The 27,358-nt window shown below is 36.5% G+C and overlaps 1 protein-coding gene across 2 annotated transcripts; it reads right to left on the bottom strand.

Annotated features, from left to right (window-relative positions):
• Positions 1-2: 2 nt before the first annotated feature.
• On the bottom strand, positions 3-27,078 carry LOC6565722 (UNC93-like protein). Of its 2 annotated transcripts, none has more exons than XM_001992403.2 (6): positions 25,875-27,078; positions 8,691-8,867; positions 3,578-3,712; positions 3,022-3,427; positions 2,040-2,893; positions 3-1,587 (listed from the first exon to the last, which is right to left on the bottom strand). In XM_001992403.2, the coding sequence occupies exons 2-6, from the start codon at positions 8,736-8,738 to the stop codon at positions 1,411-1,413; spliced, it is 1,620 nt and encodes a 539-aa protein (XP_001992439.1). In that variant the 5' UTR covers positions 8,739-8,867; positions 25,875-27,078; the 3' UTR covers positions 3-1,410. The 2 variants fall into 2 exon arrangements, with proteins under 2 accessions (XP_001992439.1, XP_032594495.1); XM_032738604.1 differs by lacking the exon at positions 25,875-27,078 and adding an exon at positions 13,339-13,420.
• Between the last annotated feature and the right edge of the window lie 280 nt (positions 27,079-27,358).

Raw genomic sequence — 27,358 nt, 5'->3', positions numbered from 1 at the left:
TTTTTTTTTTTTTGGTTTTTTGTTTTTTGTTGCAAATATCTTCTTCATGAAAAAGAAAAAAAATAATTAAATAAAAAAAACAGGAAACAATAACTCACTTAAATTTAGTTTAAAACATAATACTGAGCAAAAAATGTGTTTATCATTTTGCATGCTATATTTTCTGCTTTTGCATTTATTACATTTGTTTTAATCGCTTGCCCTCTATTTTTTTGTGTTGTTTTTGTTTTTTTTCTTTTTTGTTTTCTTTTGTGTATTTTAGTATTTCATTTATTTTGTTGTTATTTTCTTTTTCGACGGCTTAATAATAATTACTTTTAATATTAGTTTTCGCGGCCGGTTTTAGTTTAGAAATTTGACTATTTTGTGACTCTGTGTGTGTGTGTGTGCGTGTGTGCATGCGTGTATGTGTGTGCGTGTGTAAGTGTGTGTGTTTAATTATCACTTTTTGTTGTTTTGTTTAATTGTTTCTTGTTGTTTTGTATATATAAGCAGCAACCAAGAAAAAAAATTGAAAAAAATTTCTTTGTATATATATATATATATATAGATAGATTTAATGCTAGCATTTAAAATAAAATAACAATTTAATAGGCATATTTGACACACATACTGCTACAGCATGTTGTCAGTGTGCGTGATGCATGCGTACTAGTGAGTGTGTGTGTGTTTGTGTGTGTGAGTGTGTGCATGCGTGCATGTGTGCGTGCCTGTGTGTGTGTCTACTTCTAATTGACACTACATAAAGTTAAAGGCGCCCTCTGTCGTCAGTCGCTAGCACAACCAACAACACCTGTCTGCATTCAGCACGCTGACACTATATCTCTCTCTCTCTCTCTCTCTTTCTCTCTCACTGTCGCTTGTATGCTTATATGCACAAAACTAAAGTTATTTTAGCACACACTTGCACTTGCACTTACACTTAACAGGCACACAGCACACACACACACACACACGCACTGTATGTAAATTTATATATTTATATGTGCTTGTAAGCATTCTGCGTTAAATGGACTTGGGGAGGGGGAATGTACTAAGTACTACGACAACTACAACGACAAAAGTTCGGACGCATCGCCGATAGACCGACGAGAAAATCTACGCGCCTGCGGCTATGCAACAGCTTTTATTTGCATTTTGTGTTTTTTGTTTTTCTATTTTTTTCTATTTGTTTTTTTGTTTTTGTTTTTTTTTTTATAATTTGCTCTTACATATGTATGTGTGTGTGTGTGTGTTGTGTATGGGAGTGCACTGCTTTATGTGGGCGTGTAGGTTAACAGAGCTGTTAACGGCTAACTGGCAACCGATAACAGTTAGCGGTTAACAGCGCAGCTGCTGCAGCCGCAACGACGCGTCGTCGTCGGCAAAAATAAACAAAATGAACGTACAACAATTAACAAAATACGATTATTACAGGCGCGTGACTACAATATCTTCTTCGAGATCGTCCAACTCATCATCGGTCTCCTCGACGCCGTCGCCAAACGCGTTTGCCTGTGCAGCGGCTGCAGCAGCAGCCGCAGCGGCAGCTGCCTCCTTCTCCTTCTCGGCGGCCTCGAGTTTCTCCTGCTTCTTCATCTTGCGTTGCTGCAAAAAGTGAATACGAAAAATAACCGTTAACAGAGTAATACAAGAATAGTATAATTTATGTTAATAAAATTACTGTTACTACATTAATAAAGAATAAAATTGAAATTTGATTGATTGGATAAAATTGGATTCCTCGCAACTTTCTTAGATTATCAAATATTATTTATTATTGCTAAAATTGCAATTGAAAGAATTAGGAAACAATTACTGATCCTAATTTATAAGAAATTGATCGAATGGGAAAAATCATTCAGCTTGCAAAGCAAATGAGAAGAAATGAAGAAAAAAACAAGTTTAATTTTATTACGAAAGCAAAAAAGAAAGTTTAAAACAAAATATACTTGAATTCAAGAGCCATTTTCTAACAGGCTGTTTTGAATTTTATTCTCATTTCGTAGATCTTAAGTAAAGTGTCATAATCAGTTAAGAGGATTGGATGGTTAGCTTACCTTCTTCCTGTAGAGAATCTCGACGACGACGTATCCAATGCAGCCCAGCGTCAGCACAGCCAACAGAATGTAGAGCTTCATCCGGGTGCAGAGCGTTGTGGCATAGGCATAGGCGATGACGAAGCCAGCGGACTCCCAAAGGCGATAGTTGGAGAAGGCGGCCTCCTTGTTGCGTCGGAAGAGCAGGCCATAGAGGCCGTTGATCTGTGTCTGCCACACGGCATCCCCAACGCCCCACAGTCCGGACATGGCAAAGAAGATGAGCGGATTGTCGGGATTGGGTCGCCAGAAGAGCATCACAGAGATGAGCGTGAAATGGACAACACCGCCCAGCACAATGATCGGCAGGCGTCCAATGTACTTCATTACCGAGCCAAACAGTATGGAGCAGAGAGCGTTCACCACACCAAAGCAGATCATGACGAAGCCAATCTGATGGACGCCCAACGCACAGGCGACATACGCCTGGGTGAAGTCGGCGCCAATGAATGCCTGCTCCATGCCAATGAATATGGTGATGGGTATTAACAGCTGCAGATTGGGTTTCTTCATCTGGCGGAATGTCGCCGATAGCAATTGCAATCCGGATAGCTCCGCTGCCGAATTGGAGCCCTTGCGCTTCTCACCGTAACGCTTTAGCGGATCGAGAAAGAAGGCAATGATGCAAACGGCCGCCACAATGCACATCAGATAAATCATCGAGATCTCAAAGATTTCATCCTCTGGCGGACGCTCCAAATTGCCATGACCACCGGTGCCGGTGGTGCAGAAATTGGCGCCGCATAACAGCAAATCCTCCTCAGTGATTGTGGCATTGGGGCTGCTGGTACCGCCATGGGCGCTGTTCGACAGAACTGTTTATAAGACGGCAACGGCAACGGCAAAGCAAAAAAAAAAGAAGCGAAGAACAAAAAAGAAGAAAGGAGAAATAGTAAGAAATGGAAGGATGGAAGGAAGGACAATTGGTGCAAATGGTACATACCCAGGCTGGAGATGAGATTGCCCCAGAGCTCGGCGGATTGCCAGGCAAGGAAGAAGAAGCCAAAGAATCGCACAATAATGGCATCGACGGCCTGTTCAGTTATCTTAGCATATACCTGCCCGACCTGTGTCAGATATGTGGCCTTGGATGCCCACATGGGCGCCGCGCCCATACCCACAAGAATGCCAGCCGGCACCAGGGTGTAGAAGCGCGGGAACAGCTGGAAGGCAATGTACGGCGCATAGCAGAGCATGCTGCAAACGAGCGTCCATTTAACCGTCAGCTTTCGTATGATCAGCGTGGGCAGGAAGATGCAAGAGACAACCAGCGCCGCATAAATGGCACTTAGCGATACGGTGCCGAGGCCATCCTTTGAATTGATCGACGATTGCAGATTGGCCGTGCCCTAAATTTGTTAACAAAAACAAAAAAACAAAAAAACAAAAAAAGAAAACAAAAAGCCAAAATAGCAAATATAAATATACATTTTATATTAATTAAATCAAATCAGTTTCAATCCGGGGATTCCGGGGGATCCGGGACTGAAGTAACTCACCTGAAACGCAGTAAACTGCACCATGAACGCTATCGAGATGATTGAGATATTCTTTAAGATGCGCCATTTCTCAGCGGGATTCAGCACAACTTTCTCTCGCAGCGAGGCCGTGTCTGGCTCAAAACCAGCTTTTGGCTAAAAATACAAAAAAAATAAAAAAAAATACAAAGAAAATAAATAAAAAAAAACAAAAAACAAATCAATACAAAAATAAAAAAATAATGCAAAACACAGCGAAAATTAATTGGCAGCTCGTTAGTGATTCGAAAATCAGTTGCATGCGCCGGTGCTAAATTTAATAAAGCAATGTACTCTTTTTAAGCAATACTCTTTTTGGAACCAATGCCAAAAGCTATTATCCAATCAAGTCTCAGCAGCTCGATCTCAACTGAGAAAATGATGCCAATTCTTTAGCCTTAAAGTCAATCATTTCTAATTTATTCTAGTTCAATCTTTCGTTATTATCAATTGTGTTTCCATCTAAAAATATTGTTCTATTGCAAGTTGATTTTAATTTGATACAATCACATAAGGGTTCTAATCTCGAAAGCTCACAACAATAATAAATAATTATAATTTACAAAATCGCACGTTTGGTTTCTACAAAATGAAAAAAAAAGAAAAAGAAAAAACTCATTTGTGGATTAGATATTTATTAATTAAGCCCATCGATGGTAATCGAATTCAAATACAGTCCAAAGATAAGATTAACAATTCTTTTTTATGATCATCAGCATTTCTATAAGCGAAACTAAAATCAAGAAAATCACAAAAGCCACAAAAGCCACAAGCAAACAGATTATGTGCAAATTCTTTAGACAATTCCAAGTAACTTAATATAATATAATAATATCTAATATATATTGTATTAAAATACGAGCACGAAATATGCTCAAATTTATTCAGCTTGAGAGCGTGCTTAGAATGCGATTCAATGATAATCACATATTAAATGAGCAATCAAACAAAAAAGGGTATTTGCGATTTGGTTTGTTGCATTTCATTTGGTTTTGCCATCGATGTCTTTGGCTAACACACACACACACACACACACACGAATACATATATGCATATGCATATATATGGACAGTTTTAATTGATTATTTATGTGTTGGTTGGCTTTAACGCTTTTAGTTTCTAAATTTAAAAGCGGGGCCTGCAAGCATATTGGGTGACCGCGCGCGCGTGTTTTATGTGCGTTTTGTGTGCGTTTTGCGCGCGTTTTACATTGGGCATGCGCAGCGCGGCCTTTAAATGGTCATAAAAAATGCGCAAGGCACCTGCTGAAAGCTAACTGGGCACGCTCGTAGAACTGGCCAAAAAATCACAATTATTTTTTTATTTATTTTTATTTTTTTTTTTTTTTGTATTTTGCATGCGTTGCCGCGCACCGCTCAGAAGGTTATCCACACCTGTGCTGCTAGTGGTGATGGTGGAGAGCCAACTGATTTTTTTGTGGCCAAACGCATTTTACGTAAAGTTTTGCATTGTGTTGTTGATGGGAGGTACGAAACTGTAATTGACGTTTAACGGTGCACACAATACGGCCGCTGCTTCGGGTCCACGTTCCCTGGCCAATTAGGTGGGCAGCAGCAACAACAGCAGCAACAACAACAACAACAATAACATGAGCACGCGGCAAGCGTTATGCAAGCGTGAATCGATTACTGTTTTTTTTTTTTCGTTTTTGTTTTTTTGTTACAACAATTTGGTATGTAAGTAGTTTAAATATTATCTCATAATACCCTAGGGTTCACAGCCAGCTCCTCGTGCGGAGGCGAGTCGATGCATTGACGTGTCGATCTCGTTTTGTTTGTATGCAAATACCAAAGTAGAAAAACCAAATATATATATATATATATATAAATTTTAAAAAATCCCCGAGCTTATCAATAAAACACAAAATTGAAATGCTTAACAAGTGCCCAAAAAAAAAAAAACAACAAACAAAAAAAAAGAAACAAAAGCAGAAGATCTATGCACATTAAAACTGCATGATAATTGTGGCTAAATACATAAAATTTGACTGCTGCTCTTATTGTGATTATTTGTTATTTATTTTGTTTTATATTGCTTTCAGTGCTGCTGCTGCTGCTGCTGGTTAACAGCAATAAAAATTGCATTTGTTTGTTGTTTGTTGCTACTAAACGAAACACAAATCAAGTTTTGGCGATCAGCGAATAATTACATATACGACAAACAACAGTTATTGTAGCCACGTCAATGCATGTGGCGCAGAAAAGAAAAACAAAAAACAAAAAGAAAAAGATGACGCATACGCCGCAGGTGCCACAAACGTTTGCCAAGAAGTCGATTTCGACAGCGAAGTACACCCAAGTTGCAAACCAAATTGTTGACATAATCAAGAAATACAAATTGAATATTTATGATAACTCCCTTGATCAATAGTTATATAACCAAATATAGCCCATAAAGTATATCAGCCTGTGGTTCTCAAACATCTAATTACAAACAAAACAAAAAAAATTCAATAATGAAAAATACGCCAAAGTTTACAGACCAGCGCTAATCAGCTGAGGTTTAAACTTCAGTAATATAATTGAGTTCTTTTTAATATTTAAATGTTTTCTAGTTTGGGCTTATGACTCACTCTGAACTGCATTGGAAGAATGCAATTTGTGTTCTATCTGAATTTCGCAATATAAATAGACGTAAATATATATAAATATATATGAAGTTTTCTTATAATTTGCATATATTTTATGGTACTATAAATGTTGTCAATAAGCAACTTCTTAGCTTGCTCTGATTCTTAGCAAATGCTATATGCCTGCAGATGCCAATACTAATAACAGTATTTCAAAACTCAGCCACTCAATAATATTAATAATAATAATAATCATAATCATAATAATCATCGTGTGGCAAGTGCGAAGCATGCATAAAATACAATAAAATATGACAAGGAGAGCATAGCAAAGAAGCAACAAGAAAAAAGGCAGCAGCAGCAACAGCAACAGGCTGCAAACCAGTTACATTTGGGACTCTGGGCACTGTAAGGGGTATATGCGAAGGCTAGGGAAATATTGTGGAGAGTGGAGAGTGGAGAGTGGATAGTGGAGAGGTGTGTGTGTGTGTGTGTGTCAAGTAGTAGTAGTAGAAGCGCGCAGAGCGCACGAGATTTGCGTTGTTTTATTTTTAAACTCGGCACGTTTCGTGTTTGCTTTTTGGTTTTCAGTCTCTCCGTCTGTCTGTCTGCCTATCTGTCTGCCTCTCTGTCTGTCTGCCTATCTGTCTGTCTGTCTGTCGTGTGTGTGTGTTTGTCTGTCTGTCGTTATGTTTCTCGCCATATTTATTGCTTTTATTATTATTATTTTTTTTTCTTCTTTTACATATCTTTTGACTTTACATAAATTTGTATTTGTTATTGAGTTTTTGGTTATTTGTTGCCGTTCTCTGGTTTCTTAATTCCAAAAAAAAAAAAAACAACAACAAAAAAACAAACTGGTTTATCCATTGAGAACTCTCTGTGCAGTGTAATTGGAACTGGCCAAGAGTTGAGCACACTTGGATGCTGTGCTGGGTGGTGTTGGCTTTACAAGACTCATTATAAATTGCCAATATTTATTAATATGAAACCTTGCCACTATCCAGCCTCTGTGCCGTGTGTGTGCGTGTGTGTGTGCATGTGTGTGTGTGTGTGTCTGTCTGTGTGTGTGCAATTTGTTGGCCTGTAACACGCAGAAACCCAATTCAAGTCCACAAACTGTGGCTCAGTTTCAATTAGGACAGGCTCATATATTTACCTGCGGCAAATGTATGTCTGTCTGTCTGTCTGTCTGTCTTTCTGTCTTTCTGTCTTTCTGTATGTGTGTGTGTGTGTGTGTGTATCTTGTTATCGTGTATTCGTATTTGGCTTTTAAGCGCTTTCTGCTGTCACATTTCTTTTTGGCCTGGCTGGCTTCGCGTGGGCTTCGAACGTTGTCACTGTTTCTGTTTCTTGAGGTGAAATTTATTTGTATGTGTTTTTTAGGAGTGCCCAATTCACTTGATTGTCCACCCCACCTCACCACCCACCACTCCCTCTCTCTCTCTCTCTCTCTGTCTCCATTAGCGTACGACCTCATCACTCATAATCAGCACAATATCTCGTGATAATCAGATCAACATATCTATATCATATATGCATTACATTAATATATACAACTCGGCTGCTTTTCAATACTTCCTTCTTTCATTGGTTTGTGAATTTTGTTTTTGTTTTTTTCTTAATATTGTGACGTGTGTAAATATAAAATATGATTTCTGGCCGAAGGCAAACACAGTCATTAAGATTGTCGCCCTGTCTCCAAGTGTTATAATTAGTTGTATTGAATTGCCTGAATCAATTTCATAATTCTATTTTACATGTATTCTATTTAGGAATTTTGATTGGTTTTTGTTTTTTCTTTTTCTTTTAACCAAATGCTGTTCTATGTGAACCAGTCTTCCAGCTGAGGAATTTTCAGAAAAACTTGATTTCAACACGAGTACATTCCAAATAAATATGGATAAGCTTCAGTCATGATAATTTTGTTTGAAAACTTGTTTCCACCACAGCACACAACAATAATAATAATAATAAAAATAACTATGCAATTGATACGAGTACATTCATCCATAGGTCTGTCTATAAGTGTGTATATATGTATGTATGTATGTATGTATGTATGTACGTACATCACTATCCGTCGACTGAAAACAATAGGTCAAGCGGCGCATTCGATTTGGGTCAGTTAACTTCCAATTATAATAAGTAACTTGAAAGGTCTTTGGGGTTTGTTAATTTCGACGTAAAGACTGATTATCTCTTCTTCTTCTTCTACTTCTTCTGCTTTTTGCCCACAAATACCTCTTTAATTCGCTGTTATTTAATTATTGACATTATTGGTCATTAGGTTCAAGCTATCTGCTTTTCGATGTTTTTCTCAAGTATTTTTTTGTTGTTTTTTTGAAGACAGTTGAAGAATACGTAAAAAATGCAAATATATTGGAATTGATGCTGATCGAGAGTATATATAATCTTACTGCAGAGCTAGCGATCTCCTATCTATCCATATATATATACAGATATATACAGATATATCCAATATGTGACTAGTATAAGACTCACCTTGACGGGCTCATCGTTCTCAAAGCCGCCGTTAGTAAAACCAGTCATTTTGCTGGCCTTTTCAGTACTGCTTCTTCTGTGTTTTTCTTGTTGTTCAGTTGCTTAGTTTTCCAATTTCTTGTCCGACAGAATTGGGTAAAGTTGCCGTTTTAATCAATTAGTCTAGTTAAATGTTTGCTGTAATGAGAAATAAGAGAGAGAAAATTTTGTTGAATATAATCCATTAGATGACTATAAAACAATTTGGCGCACAAAACCAAACAAAACGGGCAGAAAAAAAAAATAAAAATAAACAACAAAAAAATCACGTGTTTTTGCAAAATTAAATTGTACGAGTGTTGTTCAAAATAAAGATCCATCAACGAGATGGGCAATAATAATAACAAAAGCACGAGCTACTACTCGTAGAGACAGCTGATATATATATATATATATATATATATAGCTATTTATATATATAGTGGCGCATGGCATGTGAATTCCTCTAAGCAGAACAATGACAATAACAATAATAATATTAAGCATTATTATAACCAAAAACAACAACAACAACGACAACACTAAAGAGAATTTCGTTATTGAAATGGCAACCATAATTGTTAGGAAATTTCATAGACAAAATGATTTAATTTGATTGGATTTGTTGGATTTGTTGGATTTGATGTTGAGTGCAGTATGGACAGACAGACTGACAACTGTGACGATCAATTGTCCCATCTCTAACAATATATACATATGTGTATATAAATTTCATTTAATTTTCGGTTCGAACAATCAAAATCAGAGAGTGTGAAAATATCAACAAAAACCTTCCCGTTTGCCGGCGAGTTGCTTTACATACTAAGTATAATTAAATAATTCGCCAATTATGCACTGTTAAGTCTCTTTTGAATTTTATTACCTATCGTAAATCGTATATGTCTCGGCTTTTTAATGCTGAATATATATCAGCGTTATGGGATCGGAGTTACCTGTCACATACATTTACAAAAAATACATACAACAATTTTTAGCCATTTTTTTTATTTAATGTATGAAAATGTTATGCAGAATGCTATCTTAGCATGAAGGCCATAATTAAAATGATGATAGTGTTCGAACCAGGAACTATATGACCATGGATGGCCAGTAATTAAATTCAATTAATATCATTTGATGATGCATTTGACATTTGCGTATTGTAGGAATCATCAACATTGTTGAAGTACACCGACTTCAATGACGTATGTCTTATGTGATTATTATGATTTGTTGTTTAAAACATCAAATAGATATTATGTTCCCATCATTTGGATATGAAATGAAGTCATTGTTGTAGTTGTAGTAATGTTGTAATTAGCTACTGGTCGCAACAGTTCAACTAAATGTTTCCTGATTGTTTTCTGTCTGTCTGCGTCTAGTCTAGATAGGGCAGATGGCCAGGTACAGGTACAGATACAGGTAGAGGTAGAGGTAGAAAGACAACATCAATTAATTGCATATTAGTACTTTACATCCACAATTATTCACAACTCTGCCTGTCGCTTCAATGAAGCGATAAAAGACGAGCTAGCGCTAAATTGGACAAACACGCTGAAGACAAACAACAAATTGTCGTAGATATGATTCTGACAATAAAATACAAATACAAATCAAAAAATTACATCATTAAAACTCAAAAGTAGACACTAACGAAGAGGAGCAGCATGATTATTATTATATTTTTTTTTTGCCAATGAGGATTGATTGGGGATTTAATACGGGTATAATAAATATGAAGATATGTTTTTTGTTGCGTTGTTAAAATATACAGGTTTTTCCAAAACTTTATTTTTGAGATACACACAAAGACTGAGAGAGAGAGAAGGAGATAATGAGAGTGAGCGAATTGGAGATTAACTGATATTTAAATCAACATCCTAACTTTATTTTTAACACTCTTGCAACATGTGAGTTGGCATGCTCAAATGCTAAGCTTAGTTCGCACATGCCACATATATATACATATATATATATATATATATATTATTTACGAGTCTATATAATATTTGCGAACTGAGCTCAATTTGTGTATTATGCGATTAATTCAACTCCGTTTTTGGAAAATGTCAACTTAGCTGTGTCTGTAATGATGGTTACAGAGAAATGCAGACCGTGATCCTTTGGCCAAGTTGCTTGCTGTTAGCTAGCTGTGAAATACGTATAACTGTTATAAGATTATTAGATGGCATGAGACAGCCTTCCGGCTGTGCGACAACCAATTCTTAAACGGAATAGGCTCGGACTGAACGGGGTTGCATACAAGTTAGTTAAGGTTGCGAGCGAGCAGGTGGGGCAAGTTAAGTTAACTACCAATTTTGAAGTGAGCGGCGTTATAAACGCTTACGGGCACGAATTTGAAGCTAAACCTGAAGCTGGCACAGCCTCAGTTTGAGTTTTATTTTGTATTTGGCTTTTGCGCATTGTAAATAGCGTGCGAAAATGTAGCATATAATAATAAAAATGAATGAAAACGGGCTATTTATAAAATACAACATGCCACAACAAGAAGAACTTGCTACACAACAACAACAACAACAGATCATAATAATAACAATTAGGATGATTATAATGATGCTGACGTCAGTCGAGTCAATCAAGATGAGGCAACATTGAGCAATTGTTTTTGGTACCACGCACCACAAACTTTACCTCAAATTAACGAGAATTTTGTATATTTATTTTATTTCTATACATATATATATATATATATATATATATTTTTTTTTTTGGTGCACGTGCTTGTGTCAAATATGTGTGGGTTTCTGCAATTGGTATTTTCATTTCTAGTATTTAATTGTTTTAATGTTTCCCTCTGCGCTTGCCGAGTACAAACTACTGTGGCAAGTAAGTTTAGATCATTTTGCAGCTCGCTGTCAATTAATTATGGGGTGAACTACACAAAGTGATAAACAGTTAATTTGTATTTCAATAGCAGCCAGTCATCGATATATATGTATCTAAATTATATATATATATATTTTTTATATGTATCGCTAGGAATATAACAATTCAATTGAGCCGCTGCCAGAAATGGTACAATTATGGCCCATTTTCTTCATTTGTGCATGATTTTTTTTTATATTTTTATTTTTTGTTTAATAGCTGCTGCGTGTGGGCGACGCTTTTTGCTACGGCTCGCCTATTATTATTATTATTATTATATTTTAATATTATTCTATTTATTTATTTGCTTTTTTTTTGGTCAGACACGCGCCTCGGTCACATACAACAACAATAACGGCATTATTATTAATTATGAGCAACAAAAAAAAAAAATTATTATTCTAAGTACACGACACATTTACATTTTCAAATTATTAAGCTGCATGCCTAGATTGCTACACTTTTGTTCATATTTTGTGGTTTCAATCGTTGATTTTTGCATCAAATTAGTCACTTTACAATTTGTCTTTTGGCCATTTTTGAGCGCGCTCAATTACAAACCACAAAACCACAGAAGGATAGGTACAAAAAATAAATAAATACGAAAATATGCAAAAACATCGAAAAGCACACATAGCGCATATATATGTATATATATAAGCGATGTACATACGATTAATCTGCATTATACGTGTGCACACACAATATAGATTGGGCCTTAAGTGGCCATGTTTTGGCATGTGCCAGAAACTCGTGTACAACGAAATACGAAATCAAAATAAAATTACAAATACCAAAAGCAAAAGTTTTTAGTTTCGTTGACTGCCAAAACGAGGCTGTCGCTGCCCTTTTCAACAATAAGTGGGCACTTGGTGAACGGACAAGCTTTAGCCGGCCTTTCAAAAAAAAACTAAAATAAAAATAAAATAAAATAAATAAAAGTATAAAAAACAACTAACAACTCTACAAAAAAATACCCTCATTGAGAGGTTTATGTTAAACCAGTTGTACAGTACACTCATCCCAAGTGCTCTTCCTTTACTTATATATTCATTTATCTTGTAACGACTATTTAAATTTTTTTTTTTTTTTTTTATATACACAAAACCAAAATTCACAATTTGGAAACTAATTTCTCAAAGCTTAACTCTTACATTGATTGGAAATGGAAATTTTGATTACATTTTGTGAATGCAATTTATTTATTTAAAGCAAATTTGGGCAGTGCAACAAATGTATAACGAATTGAAATTTTTTTTTTAAAACCAAAAAATAAATTCTAAGTTTCAGCAAACCAATTAATTTTCTTTTTATGCAAACTTTTTTTTTTTTTTAAGCTTTAAGATCACAAGTCATTATTTGTTGCACATAAATTGTAGGTTTAGTTTAGTTTGAAGAGTAATCAAGTTTCGTTGGAATAATGTTTGTTGTTGCTGTTGGTTGCTTTTTGGTTGGCACTGTGCTTTTGCCATGCATTCAAGTTTGCCGTGCGCTTTATTAAGTTTCTTCTTTGGCTCTTTTGCATAGATTTACTCTGTTTTTATTTCCTTTTTTTTTTTTTTTTGCTTTTGTATAGTTTAGTTTATTTTTTTATATTTCATTTTAAGTTTTTATGCTTTTATTGTTATTTCTGCTTGGGTATTGGTTAGTGGTAGCTGGTTGATTGGTTACGATGATTACTGTCTTTCTTCTTATTGCTTCATTTAACTGTTTAACACTTGTATGGAGAAGAAGGATCACTCACACAATCACTGAAAAAACAATTGGTCCTGTTTCTGGAACTCTGCTGCGGCCAAGTGTCTGGCTGGCTGCCTGTCGCACAATACAATGCCAAGAAACGGCGACAACGTGCGAATTTTAAACAAAAAACACTTTCTAGCTAATTGGAGTGATTAGTGGCCGGCGTCGCAGCCGGCGTTAACGCAGCTGCTGCTGCTGCTGCTGCTGCTGGTGCTGGTGCTGCTGTTGGCGTAATCGTAACACGGCTCGGTCCAAGAGTTAAATGGACAAAGTTATCTATCTATAGTTATCTGGAATATCAAGTGTGAATAATAGCAGCTAACTGTAAATAATCAGGCGAGGGAATTTGGTGGCAAGCTCTGCTCGGCCCTGAATCGTTTGCCAATTTGTGGGCTCAATACATTAAAAAGATTACACGGATACCCAAAGCATCGAAGTGTCGAAAAGAAGAAGAAAAATTAACAACAACAAATAAAAAAATAAAAAAACAACGCGGCTCTTTTGAATTTGTCTCCATGACGCTAGAATAATCGCAAACTCTCCGCACTGTGCTGAACAATTTGGTCTGGGCGTGTGCCGGCCAATATGTGTGTACACTTGCAGAAAAACTACCTATAGAATTCAGTTTTCAACCAACGGTTGACTAGCATTATTAATGGATTGTGGTTGATGGAGAAATTGGCCAAATTGTATTTAATTTCGTTCCATCTTCTGCCAGCTGAGTAGCTTAAGAATATCCCAGATAAATTGAACAACTGTAAGGATTAACTCTAGATTTCTCTGAGTGTCTTCGTATACGTTCAGTTTTGTGTTAAGCTACCCAGGCAGACGGTTCTGCCATGTAGCGATAAGATTATTAGCTGCCGTCAAAAACCCAAGTATCTAATGGCTATTTATTGTCACTGGGCAGTTGCGCGATTGTCAGCCATAAATTCTAATTAATAAACACAAGCGCGCTGCGAGCCCATAAAAAAATTCTTAAAACTGCCTAAACTATTAGTTATTTCCTATGCGAAATACTACAATATTGCTACTGCCCACCTATAGCGAAGAAAAGTGCTGCTCATATGATGTGATGTGAAGATCATCTATCTTGAAGGTAGTTGGCATGGTAGCTGGTATGGTAGCTGGTATGGTAGCTGGCATGGTAGCTGGTATGGTAGCTGGTATATTAGCTGGTATCTACCTTATCAGGCCAATCGCCTTCCTGCTCAGCTATTAGCTCGTGATTAGGTGTTGTGATTTGTCGCAGATCATAAATATTATGATTAACCGGTGATTGTGCTTTAGAATTTTATGGAAGACACTTGTGACTTTTATTAAAATCGACAATCGATTTCATTTACTATTTCGCTTTAATTGCTCGACTCATTCATAATGACTAACTGATATATAGATAAATATATGTATATTTTATATAAATATAATTCATAGGCGGCACTTCAAAGCACAAATGTCTACCGTTCTGAAGAATGATAAATATTTTTCTGGCATTTGGAGTGGTACAGAAGCACTGCATAGATACTCGTTACCCGTTTTGCGTTAACGAGTTGAACAAAAAAACAGACAGAAACTTGAATTTGTGAGCACAATATACGAGAACTATGAAGTTGTAGGGTAAGCCACTTGACTCGTATGTTCAACTGTTCAAAGTGCTCTAAAGATGTGGCCCAAAGTGGAACAGGACAACAACCCAGGAGAGAGTCAAGATAGAAATAAAACTCAGCTCGTTCACTACTCAAGTTATCATTTTTTTTTCTTCTTTTCTGGTTGTTTTTTTTTTATGATCAGCTGACCTAGTTATACAAAAATTGATTGGCATTGAAACTCGACAGTTTGCAGTTTTGCAAAAGCACAAAGTGAAAATGTTGGCAGTCAAAAAGTGTAAACAATCAAATTTTTTATACAAACTTTGACTGACAATGATGATGATTTGCTCGAGTAGTTACGGCATAATGTGGCAAACTCGGAAATGGAAAATACTGGAAATTTCGCATATTACTGGGCCTACATACATACATACATACATACATATATATATATGTCAAACTGTAAGAGTCATTAGCTGATTTCCTAGACAGCTTATCTCGTTACATAGAAACGCGCTGCTCAGTTGAAGGCCAAGGGAAACTAAATGATAAGCAACCAATCTGAAGAGGTTCGTTTGAATCAAAGTTGAGATCTCAACAATAAAACTTTGAGTTACTTTTAATCCTTAAGAAATATGATTAGTTTTTGCTATGCGATAAATTAAAAACAACCACTTGAAAATAAATTGTCTAAAATTTCCCAAAAATGTTAAACCGATTTGTTTTTTTTTGGTTTCTCATTTGTCTATCGAAAACGGAATGCAACGTTGAAGTTATCAAATATTTTGTATTGATTAGCAGCAGTAATCAAATAATTGCTGTAATCAATTAAAGATTGACTTATTAATGAAGCGCTTCGACCTAATGCAGCACCCTCCCCGTTTGCGAGGCAGGCCCAAAGTCAAAGCTTTACCTATACATAAATATATATCTTCATTTAAATATATATGGACGTGAACCCTCTACGCATTTTGATAACATTGTGTTGAGAGAGGGAGCATTAACTCTGGGTGCCCATCTTAAAATAGCGTTTCTCCATTTAGAGGACGCAACGAGCAGCTGTTAAATGGCTATTGTCGCCAGTACTCGCAATGGATATCATATTATTGATACTATATATACTATATACATAAATGTACATATATTTGTATTTATATGCACATTGGATGTTCTGTTGAGTTTCTAAATAAATATTCATTTATCTTTGACTGATGAGTGTCGCTGTTATATTTAACACTTTTCTACTTTTTTTTTAGACAGTCTCGTGCACAATGTCTTCTTATCTGTGTGTGTGTGTGTGAGGGTGTGTGTGTGTGTGTGGGTGTGTGTATCTGAAGTGTACTTGAGTAGTGATTTTTGACTATTTTTAGCCAATATTTTTAGCTGCTGATTTCATTTCATTAGGAGTGCTATTTGAAATTTGAATGCGTTGCTGCTTTTGATATTTGCTGATCATTTGTTGTTCGTATTGAATTTTTAATTAAATCGACAACGGCACAACGACTGTAATCAAAGAATCGTTTCAATTAAGTATACGTATTCGTATACGTAATTATTCTCTTTTTTTAACCGCCATTTCTTTATATAAAATCGTTGATTATACAATCAAAGCAACTGCTCATAAAGTTGCAAACATTTATATGGATTGGCATTAGATAGCTACAGACAGAGATGGAACAAAACTATTTTGATTAAATGGCAAAAGCTATTGAAAAGTTAACAACTATAAAAACTATAGTATTAAGCGGTAAATCAAGTTTGATTTGCTTTATTATCAAATATTCTATATACATGTATAAGTGTATATATCAAATATTTCATACATATTTAGAGGAAAAACTGCAATTCTAAATTGCAGCTCAATCAATTGCAATAAATCCTTTTTTGGTGTTTCTTAATAAAATTTTGTGGCTGATTTGATTCTAAGTAGGTGTCACGCGACAGTCGAAAGTTGAATGCGAATGTTAGCCATATTTATAGAACTCTTTTGGCTTATCGTGATAAGATGCGAGAGATTTAGAGTTGGTCGCAGCTAATCTTTATATCAGTGAAATCAATCAATTTAAATTTGATTATGCTTTGATTTCACCTACGCTAACGGCATGAGTGTAGCCAGTGCAATAAATGCCAATATAAAATACAATATATTTATGGCCAAGGATTATAATGGGACTGAACAAGCACACACACACACACGCACACACACGCACAGTAGTTTATGGCCCGAAAGTCACGCGAAGCACTCGAAGAACGCGAACAATAAATGAAAATAGCAGTTATTTTGGCTATGGAAAAGCCGTGCTATTCGCATGAACTATAAAAATATCGCATACTTATGTATACCATATATACATATATATATGTATATCATATGTGAACTGTGCATGTGATTAATATATATATACAAACACGTGTATAGTGAAAAAAAAACCATTGTTATTAATATGATTATTGTGTGCACAGTTGCGTGTTAATTTTCTGTAATTTTCGCCAGAGATTGGTTTGTTGTTATTTTTTATGTTGTTATGTTCTTGTTGTTGCCGTTGTACTTTTCAATTTGTTAACACAATGCAAATGGCTCACATCCAAAGAGCCGCCCCCGCTTGTTGCCAATTCTCAGCACTTAGACGTATCTTGGCGATCAGCACAAAACTCAATGACGGACGATCTGTGTGGATTAACTATTATTCGAGTTATTTTGGTACCTATATCTGTACTAAGTAGTAGCAGTAGCAGTATATATGCCCCACTCTCCACTCCCCACCACTTCACGCAGCTGGCAATGGGCATGGGCCAAATCTATTTGTGGCACAAATTGCTGCATTTATAGCCAATGGGCCAGAAGCCCAATAATTAACTACAAACTGATGCCAACAGCTAATTAATGTTAATAATTAAACAATGACAACAAATATATAACTGAAACAGCCCACAACCATAATACATGCATATATGTACACGTATCTTTGTATCGATAATTGTTTGGTTTGTTTAATTTGACAATTGTTATTGAATAATTGTTATGGCTGTGATTGTTGCTATTGTTGCGGTTCCTATTATTATTCGTGTCGAAGTTCAATCAACTCTTTGTCGTGCATTGACTGTGGAATTGGAGTTTTCGTTTGATATTAGTCTTAAATACAGCTAATTGATATTACCCAGTTTCAAGCGGCGCAAATTACAACAAGAAATGAATAGAATAAATACAAAAAAAAAAAAAATAATGTACAATTCGATTTGAACTTGCAGATTGCATTTACAATTTACTACACTTGCTTGCTTGCTTGTCTGCAAAAACTGTAAAAATTGTGTCTAGTTCAATTCTCAATGTGTGCATAGATACTATAGAGATGTAAGTATGTGGCATACCCAATGATTTTTATCAACAAGGCATCAAAATAAGTACAAGAAATGTTGGACAACAGCCAATAGCAGGCAGAGAGACAGAGAGAGAGGACGGCGCTGATTGCAAGTGTATACAATGTGTATGTGTTAATGTTGTTCTAGGGCAAGTGCATTGCGCATACGCTCGGTGGGCCGATAGATGCGCATGCAACGAAGAAAGAATAACAATAACAGGCAACAATAAATAAGAGGCAAAAGAGGTTTGGGAGAAATGTGGGAGAAAATGTGAATGTAGTATAACAACGATCGCACATGCCACAAACCTCCACTTGGCTCTATACATATGTATATCTACATGTATATTTGCTCAAATCACACATACGCACCGTGTGGCTGCTGTATTTTTTTCGGGGCTTTTTTTTTTTTTGTCTTGTGGTCAGTCACCGATGCTAAGATGCAGCTGAGATGCGTCTTGGCCAACTGCTTCCCACAGCGCAAACTAAACGAATGAATTTTGTTTTTGTTGCAGTTTTTAGTATTCTAGTCTATCTAGCCGTCCGTCCACCTAACTGACTGTCTGACTGTCTCTCTATCTATCACCGTATGTGTGTGTGTGTGTGTGTGTGCGTGTGTGTGTGTGTGTTTGCTTTTGTACTATTGCCAGACAGCGACTGCGACCGCCATCGCGGCCGAGACCGAGACCGAGACCTTCGTCGCCGATTAGAATGCAATTAGTGGCAACAGCAGCAACATCAAAATCAACATCAACATCAGCAAAAACAGCAACATCAGCAACAACTATAATAATAATAATAATAATAATAATATTAACAAAACTCCACAAAAGTTCTAAGCAAACACAAAACATTGCATTGTGTTTGAAATTGAGTTTCAATTTTAATTCCATTTATTTATTTGATTTTGTGTGACTTGTGTGCTACGATTTCGATTCGATTCAATTTGTTTGTCGTTTTTTTTTTTAATTTTTTATTTTTTTTTGTTATTATTAACTCACTGTTAGTTAATAGTAAGTTCGCTTTTTTTTCTCTCTCTCATAATAGCTTCCGGCTTTGACGGACAGAGTTAACTTATTTGTTTTTTTTTTTTTGTTTTTCCTTTATTATTTGTTGTTGTTTGTTTTGGTTTTTTTTGTTGTTTTTTTTTTTTGTATTTTTATCATAATCAGCAGGCGTAATTTGAACAACAATCGTAAGAATAATTACTTATATAGCATATTATTTATGAGCAATGTGAGCGAGAGCTAACGCTGTTGGGAAAACTGCGACAAGTGCGACAAGCTGCATGTTTTATAATTATTATTTTAGCCTCAGTGTTCTTTGCTTAGCCCAGTTTTTGTTATATTTCTTTGGCTGTATTTGTTTTCTGTTCAGCTCTGTTCTCTTCGCAACATTTCGTGTTGTGTATTTGTTTGTATGTTTTTGTTTTTTTGTTTTTTTTGTTTTTTCGCTCATCCGTCGATTAGGCAGCGCCAAGGTTCACACTTCATTTGACTTTTTGGGCTGGCGGCTTTGGCCAAAATGTTGGGTTTTTGTTTGCAGAACTGCTGTTTGCACAGTTGGCATTTATAATAAATTTAGTTGTAGCTGTCTCTGTGATAAGTACGCACCAGTTTGGAAGTGATTATGGTCGGGGCTCAGCAAGATCACTAATTCATTTATGATCTCATTAGCTCTTGCAAATTGCCTTGTCATGTGTGTGTATGGTCTGGCACCTGTTGTGGCTTGGATCTGTGTTTGCCTATCCGGGATTTGGCCATTTTTAGAATTGCTTTTTTACGTCTTAACATCATTTTTTTTTCGCCATTCAATGCATATAAATCAAATTTCGATTGTCATTTTTTTGCTTCTTGTTTTTTTGGTTGGTTGGTTGGGTTTTTCGTCTTTGTTACAGCGTGTTCTTAAGTCGTTAATTATGGCTGGTCATTAGGTGTGTTTGCTCAGCTCGTTCTAAGGTTCAATTCCAATTGAAATCCGTTTCTTTTTATTTTTCTCATTTCTTAAACGAATATTTGTTGTTATTTTTTGCTTTCTGTCCTCTCATTGGTGTCTCATTTGTAACGACTGTCAATCGCTATGATGCTAATGAGGCAACCCAATAATCACAACACACCCTTACCCATACCCTGCCACCCTGCCACCCTCTCCACCCCCTACACACACATACAGAAATAGGTGCTAACTTTTGCCACGCTGTGTATTTGTTTGGTAGAGGCCCAATTGATGTTGCCCACGCCTCGTACACATTCAATATTAATTCAAAATCATTGTCATTTGTTTGTTTGCAAAAAAAAGTACATATATATCCAAAATAATAATAACAATAATAAGATAAAAAAAGAATATTGTGTGCCATGAGTAATAATTTGATTTGAGGTTATGATGAATTGCATGAAATGCTAGTTGGTTCCGCGCACAATAATATTGATTTGCTTTTAAATTGATAACGCCAATTGAACCAAAATAGAATCGACAGTTTCGAATGCGAAGCACTTCACGATTCATTCACACTATTTATCATGGTATGTGAATAACATATGAATATAATGAGTTGTTGCTGATCTACGTGGAGAGACACAGAATTGTCTGCGGACTGACTAATAGCTTCTGATAACTGTGATGAAATGCGAAATCTTATCAGATAATTCGGTGCCCAGTGATCCTCATAGCAAATATGTATGTATGAATTTTCTGGTAGCAACATTTAAACGTGGCAGTTGCCACCAACTGTTGTGGACAGTCATGGGGCTTGTGCCTTATCGTCGTCAGCGGCAATTATTTGGCTATAAATAACAATAAAAGTTTTTGGCCGTAAATGCGGGCAGCTCTTATCATGCACATCATCAACATCATTATCATACTCATTGTCATCGTCATCGTCATCACAATGAGTCTTGCTTTCAGCTGTTTAACGGTGAAAGCCGCTCAAGCATAGCCCTGACCCCCTGAGAGACGCAACAAGACGCAACAAGACGCCGCCAAGATGACCCCACCCAACATCATGCAACATGGAAAATAACCAAGTCTGGTTCATGTTCGCTTTTCCGAGCGCCTTGAATTCCATTCTAAGGTCGCGTTCGCATTCGCGTTCGCATTTAATGTTAATTTCGTTTACAAAGAAAACAAAACAAAAAGGAAAAAAGAGTTGAATAATATAAATAATACACAAAAAACCAAAAAAAAAAACAAGTTTCCGATCAGGGCTGCTGCTGGGCACATTTGTTTTGTTATTTTCGTATTTGTTGTTTTTTTTGTTTTGTGTTTGTTCATATTTCATGTTGGCTTATGCAATATTGTCGGGAGAGTCCCTAAAGGGCATCGTAAGCTGCTGCCAATAATGATTGGCAAATGTGTCACCATGTTTTCCTACAAGCAACAATTTCCTCATTTCGCAGGGTATCTTCTAATGGCAACCAATTACGATATTCTTGTATGATTTGCGCTGATAAGGCTAAATGGTTTGGACATCTATTGACAGGTTTAAGTGCCAAATTCAAGTATATTAAGCTGATGCTCGTATATATGCCAGTATCTCTGTCTGCTCATCAAACTAATGCGTCATTCAATTTGTATGTGTATAGATATAATTTTGTAGATTTTTGTTTTATTTTTTGACATGCAAATTAGGTGTCTGGCGTCTTTATAATTTCATTTCATTGATTTCCTTTTTTAAGACATGCGCGGCAACGATTATTAAACGTCGATCAGGTTGTTGTTCGATGATGTTGTTTAAGACATATATCTGCGTGCCTGTCTATCGGCAACATTTTGGCTGTTAATGAAGTGATAACATGCGAGTAAACTAGCTACAACAAGAAAAGAAACAAAACTCTACCGGGCCGCTCCAGTTTGAGCTGTTTTCATTACCTGCTAGCCCAGCAAGTGCGCATAAATTATTTGCAAATTGTGTTATCGGGCATGTTTCAATATTTGCGCGCTTGTTTGGCACCTGCCGTACCAAAGACACCGGAGAGACAGACAAACAGACACTGAGACATAGGCGCAGGCGTAGCACATGGCGTATGAGTAATAAAGTCAATCTGTCAACAGCTCATCAGCAGCAGCAACAGCGGCAGCATCAGCGTAACTGGCGGCATTGTGTAAACGATTCCGATGATAACAAGCACAACAATCAGACGGAGAGACATGCAGCGAAATTATTATCAACATTTTGTTGCTGTGGATGCGACAACAGCAACAGCAACAGCAACAACAATAGCAATCACACGTCATCGGCCACAAACAGTTGAAAGGAGTCGTCAACGTTGTCATCATCAAGAAATTGCGCAAAATGTGCACAAAAATTAATAATAATAACAAACAATGGTAAGTAATAAAAACAACAAAGGTTATTTTGAGCAAAAAGGGCGAAAGTTTTTCTTTGTATACAATACATTTAACGACAATCACAAATTACTCGAAAGAAATTTGCATACGATAAATAAATGGTAATACTTGAGATTGCATGACCGAATTCAAATAGATCGTATATATATATATATTTATATATAAATATGCATTTATGAATGTTGTTGGTATCTAATTAAAATATATACACATTGCCAAGAATGTAAAATTATAATTTGAAAAGTATATTTTTGAAAAGAATGAAAATAAAGAGATAATTTGCAGCCTAACTTTATAAGCAAAAAGATAGCCGACTAAGAGATAAACTATTCGAATTCTCCAAAGCAGAACAAAGAATCTTGATAAACAATTATATTGGACGAAGAGTATAATTACTCATACTATATAATATATAATGTATATGGTGTGGAAACGGAATCCTTTTATCTGTTAGCCACATTTCCATTAGGTTTTTTGTGCAAAGTTTGCGTTTGCATAAATCTTTACTGAGATTAAACAAGCTAAATATTAGCAGATGAAATATTAATAGAGCTTAACCAGATGTTACACAACACTGCTTACTTACTCACAATAATTTTAAGTAATTTTGCTTTCTTATTTTTGGTATTCTTGTTTGTATACTTGATTTCAACGTGGTTTTTACTTCTTTTTGTTTTTTTTTTCTTTTTGGCTTAAGTAAGTTGAACATTTTTGTGTTAAATAATTTGCCCATTGGACTTTAGTTAAGTTTTGCTGGCGTACAATAATAATAATAATAATAATAAAAGGAGGAAATTAATTATTTGTAAATATATTGATTAAATTTTATGCTGCCAAATAAAATTGCAGTGAGCGGAAACAAACAAAACAAAAAAAAGAAAAGAAAAAAACAATCATAAATAATAATAAATAAGATATGGCAAATATTTTACAATATATTATATATTATATAATATATACAATATATTTTTAGTGATTCTTTAAAAAGTACTTGAAATTATATTTTCCCAGTGAGATTTTCGAGTTTATCGAGGAAATATGATAATGAAAATGGGCTTTGTGTATCGAGTGCGAATGCTGCAGTCGACGCTGCGTTAACGTCGCTGTTGGCGTCGTTGCTGCTATAAATAATTAAAAAGTTTGTGAACGCGTCAAAAGTTTTGTTTGCCTGTGTTGTTTTGTATCTGTGTCCGAGTATCTCGAACTGTCAGCAAGTATCTGCAATTATGTTTGTTTGTGTGCGTCCGTATGCGTTTGTGTGTATTGTGTGTGTTTATGTGTGTGTATTTGTGTGTATGTGTGTGTGTGTGTGTTTGTGTGTTTGTGTTTGGCGACTTTTGCGGAAGTGCATTGTGCATTGATTTTCCATTCAAATAAGCACTTGAGTCAAGTAGAAACACTTTTCTCACCTTTTCGTCTCTCTCCAAAAAATGCTAATTAGTTTTTTTTTATATATTTTTGTTTTGTTTTTTGTGTTTTTTGTTTTTGCTTTCTGTTTGCAGTTCGCAGTTGTAACTACATTTAATTAGAACTTTATGTGCTTTGAGGTGATTTGTTATCGTAAGAGCATTTATGCAAATTGTCTTGGAAGTGAACAATTTACAGCGGCGGAAATCCGCTAGCAGCTTCACAAGCACATACCTGACAAATAAAAAATGAGATATATACATATATCTACGTATGTATATACATATATATTTAACGGACTTTGAGTTTTGTATGGCTTTTGGGCGCATCTTCATGCAAAACGTCAACAACACAAAAAAATAACCAAATCGAAAACTAAAACTGGTAAACTGGAACTTCGTGAGTAGTGAAAGTTTTCTATGCTGTTTTTTTTATTTTTATTTTTGAGCTGTTTTAGCCTAAGCAGGCGCTGCTGAATGGTAAGGTGGTAAGGTGGTAAGGGGTGTGGGCATGGGGGATGGCTGGGGCGTTGCGTGAAGACTCTCTGCCTATGCGTAGGCATTGAAAAACTGCGCATGTGCGTTGAGCGCTTAAATAACCAGACGCTCCATGCAGCCGCGCATGCCAACGACAAACAGCTAAATCAACAGCGGACGTATCCATAAGATACTCGGACTCGGACTCAGACTCGGAATCGCACTAACATTCGCATTCGCATTCGCATTCGCACTTGTATTCGAATTCGAATTCGAACACTAGCTGTTTGCTGATTGCTGCTCCATTGAACGTCACATGGCCGCATTTGGGCAATGGGCTATCGATTGGGCAGCGTTAAGAGCTGCTCTGCCAGGCGTTGGCTCGTTAATTGCAAAACAATTAAAAACGCTGCTGCGACAGCTGCTGTACACCTTTTTGCCAACTGCCTGGCTGCCTGGCTGCCTGCCCCTGTCGTGCCCCGGACACCCTCTCTCAGAGACCGATATGCTTCTTTCAATATTCTTTTTGTGTGTTTTATTAGTCAAGTGTGGACTGCCAAACCCGGCGTCAAAGCGACAAACTGCCCAGATGTCAATTACTCGCATCTCTCTCCCTCCCTCCCTCCCTCTCTCTATCTCTCTCGCTCTGTCGGTGAGTCGACTCAACTCGAATCGACGCTATTGGAAGAGTGCCCGAAATTGTCAATCGAGTATATGTTTTAGGGCGCTTCGAATATTTCGTATTTTGTTTTGTCAGGTAGTTAAATTTGCATTTGGTTAAGCAATGCAATTGTTTTTCTTATTGTTGTGGTTGGGTTTTATGGGTTTTTGCGCTTATGACATGCACTGCACTCACTGCACATCTAAATGCACATATCTGTCTAGATATGTCTTCTGTGCTGGGGTATTCTGTTTCTGGTTTCATTAGAACTGTTTGATAATATAAGTATATATATTCTGTTTCGTAGGTGAGACGTTGTTAATTATCTACGACACACAATGTGCACATTGCAATATGTATTTGATTATAATGCTTATTGTTATTATTTGTGCTTTGCGTCATTTCGGTTTCGTTGCTTGTTCGGTTTTTTTTTTTTCACGTGCCTCTAGCGTTATGCACTGAAAGTCCACTCTTATACAAAAATCATCAGCTCGTTCTTATCTTATACTGTTGGCATTTTGTCAGCTGCCGCTGCTGATTTGATTTGAGTTATGTTAACGCTGAACGATAATGTTATGGCGGCATCTGACTCTTATAATGCATCCGACTCTTATATTGCTCACAACTTATCCTTCCTAGACCACGACCACAAAATGTGCCAAAAATAAATACAATTTCAATTCAAGTGCGCCACTTACCGTCTTCACAACCCTTATACGTCGGCAAGAGAGCAAGTCTCAGTCTCTCTGTGTGTTTGCGTGTGTGTTTGTGTGTGTGTGTGCGTACGCGCGAAAAGCTCAAACAGGATGCGCCGCTTTGAGCGAAACGAAAAAAAAAAAAAAATCACTTCCGTCTTGATTTTGATTCGGATTTTATGTTATTTTTGATTATGGTTATTTATTGTTTTCAATCGTTATGGTAATTTCAAATAAACACTTTTGAACTTGCAGTTAAATATTATGTAATGTTTTAATTTCTCTTCCTTTTTTTTTTGCGGTTTTGCGATGTCAATGGAAAGATCGGGGGGAAAAAATTGTTCTTAATTTACAGGAAGCGAGGCTTGGTTGGCGGGGGCGAGTAGTTTACATTTCCGTTAAATTTTTTAAGTGTTCAAACGCAAAAAAATATGTTTTGTAATCAATTAAATTCAAGTGTTTCTCTGTATGAAGGCTTCGCCAATGTAATATATATCGTTCAGGACGTTTATTTCGTTTTGAATTGTTCCTCCAAAGTTGAGCAAAAAAAAAAAAAACCGAAAATATATTTTATATATTATTTATTTTTTTTAATGTGAGCCAGGCTTTATTATTTTTAATTTTCACAGCCGCAGAATTAAACTTTGTCTGTTTTTGTCTACTAGATTTAAAAAAAAAAGTTATATATATATTTTTTTTTTTGGTAACAAAAAACACGACCAACTCGAAAACGCACTAAAACGGTATTAAAAGCCGAGACTAAATTTTACTTTGCAAGTAATTTACAATGAGACTGGAAGCGGCGTGTGAGCCGATCGCTTAGCAGAGAGACACGAGCGCGACACGAGTGCGAGCCGAGAGAGCGATGATTTCGTTTCGTTTTGAGTTCACTTCACTTTTGCACTTGTTGTTGTTGCTGCTGCTGCTGCTGCGGCTGCTGCTTCAACTGCCTGTCGGGGGTGTGGGAGCGCTGTTGTGGCTGCTGCTGCTGCGTTGGAGATGCGGCCGGATAACTGACGCTCGCTGACAACGGACCCAACAACAACAAAAAAAAAAAGAAAGAAAAACAGCTGCTCGTTATCGAGTAGATCGTTGCTCGCTGTTGCTGTTGCTGTTGCTGTTCGTGTGGAGCGTGCTTGAAGCGTGTGTAAGTGTATGTGTGTGTGGAGCGACGACTACGGCAGCTGTTGTTGGCGTTCGGCTTGGGAATGATGTTGGCTCAAAGCCAGCCGCAACGTAATATACGCTCAGATCCTGTTTGCACGCCGTCGACGGCGGCGTCGCAGCGCTGCTGTTGTGCTGCTGTTGCCGCTGCGCCGGCGCCAAGAGAACGAAAAGTGTGTGTGTGTGAGAGGGAGAGAGAGAGAGAGACAGATTGAAAGAGAGAATGGGCGCTAATAAAGCGCAGCTTTTTTTGTTGTTGTTTTTTTTTTCGGCTCTATTTGTCCAGAGTGTGGGTGAGCATTGCGGTGCGTCGACGCTGCTGC

This window comes from Drosophila grimshawi, unplaced genomic scaffold (genome assembly GCF_018153295.1).
Source record: "Drosophila grimshawi isolate 15287-2541.00 unplaced genomic scaffold, ASM1815329v1 contig_848, whole genome shotgun sequence".
Classification (NCBI taxonomy): domain Eukaryota; kingdom Metazoa; phylum Arthropoda; class Insecta; order Diptera; family Drosophilidae; genus Drosophila; species Drosophila grimshawi.
Note: the sequence above shows the minus strand (reverse complement) of the source record. Positions and strands in the feature narration are given on the sequence as shown.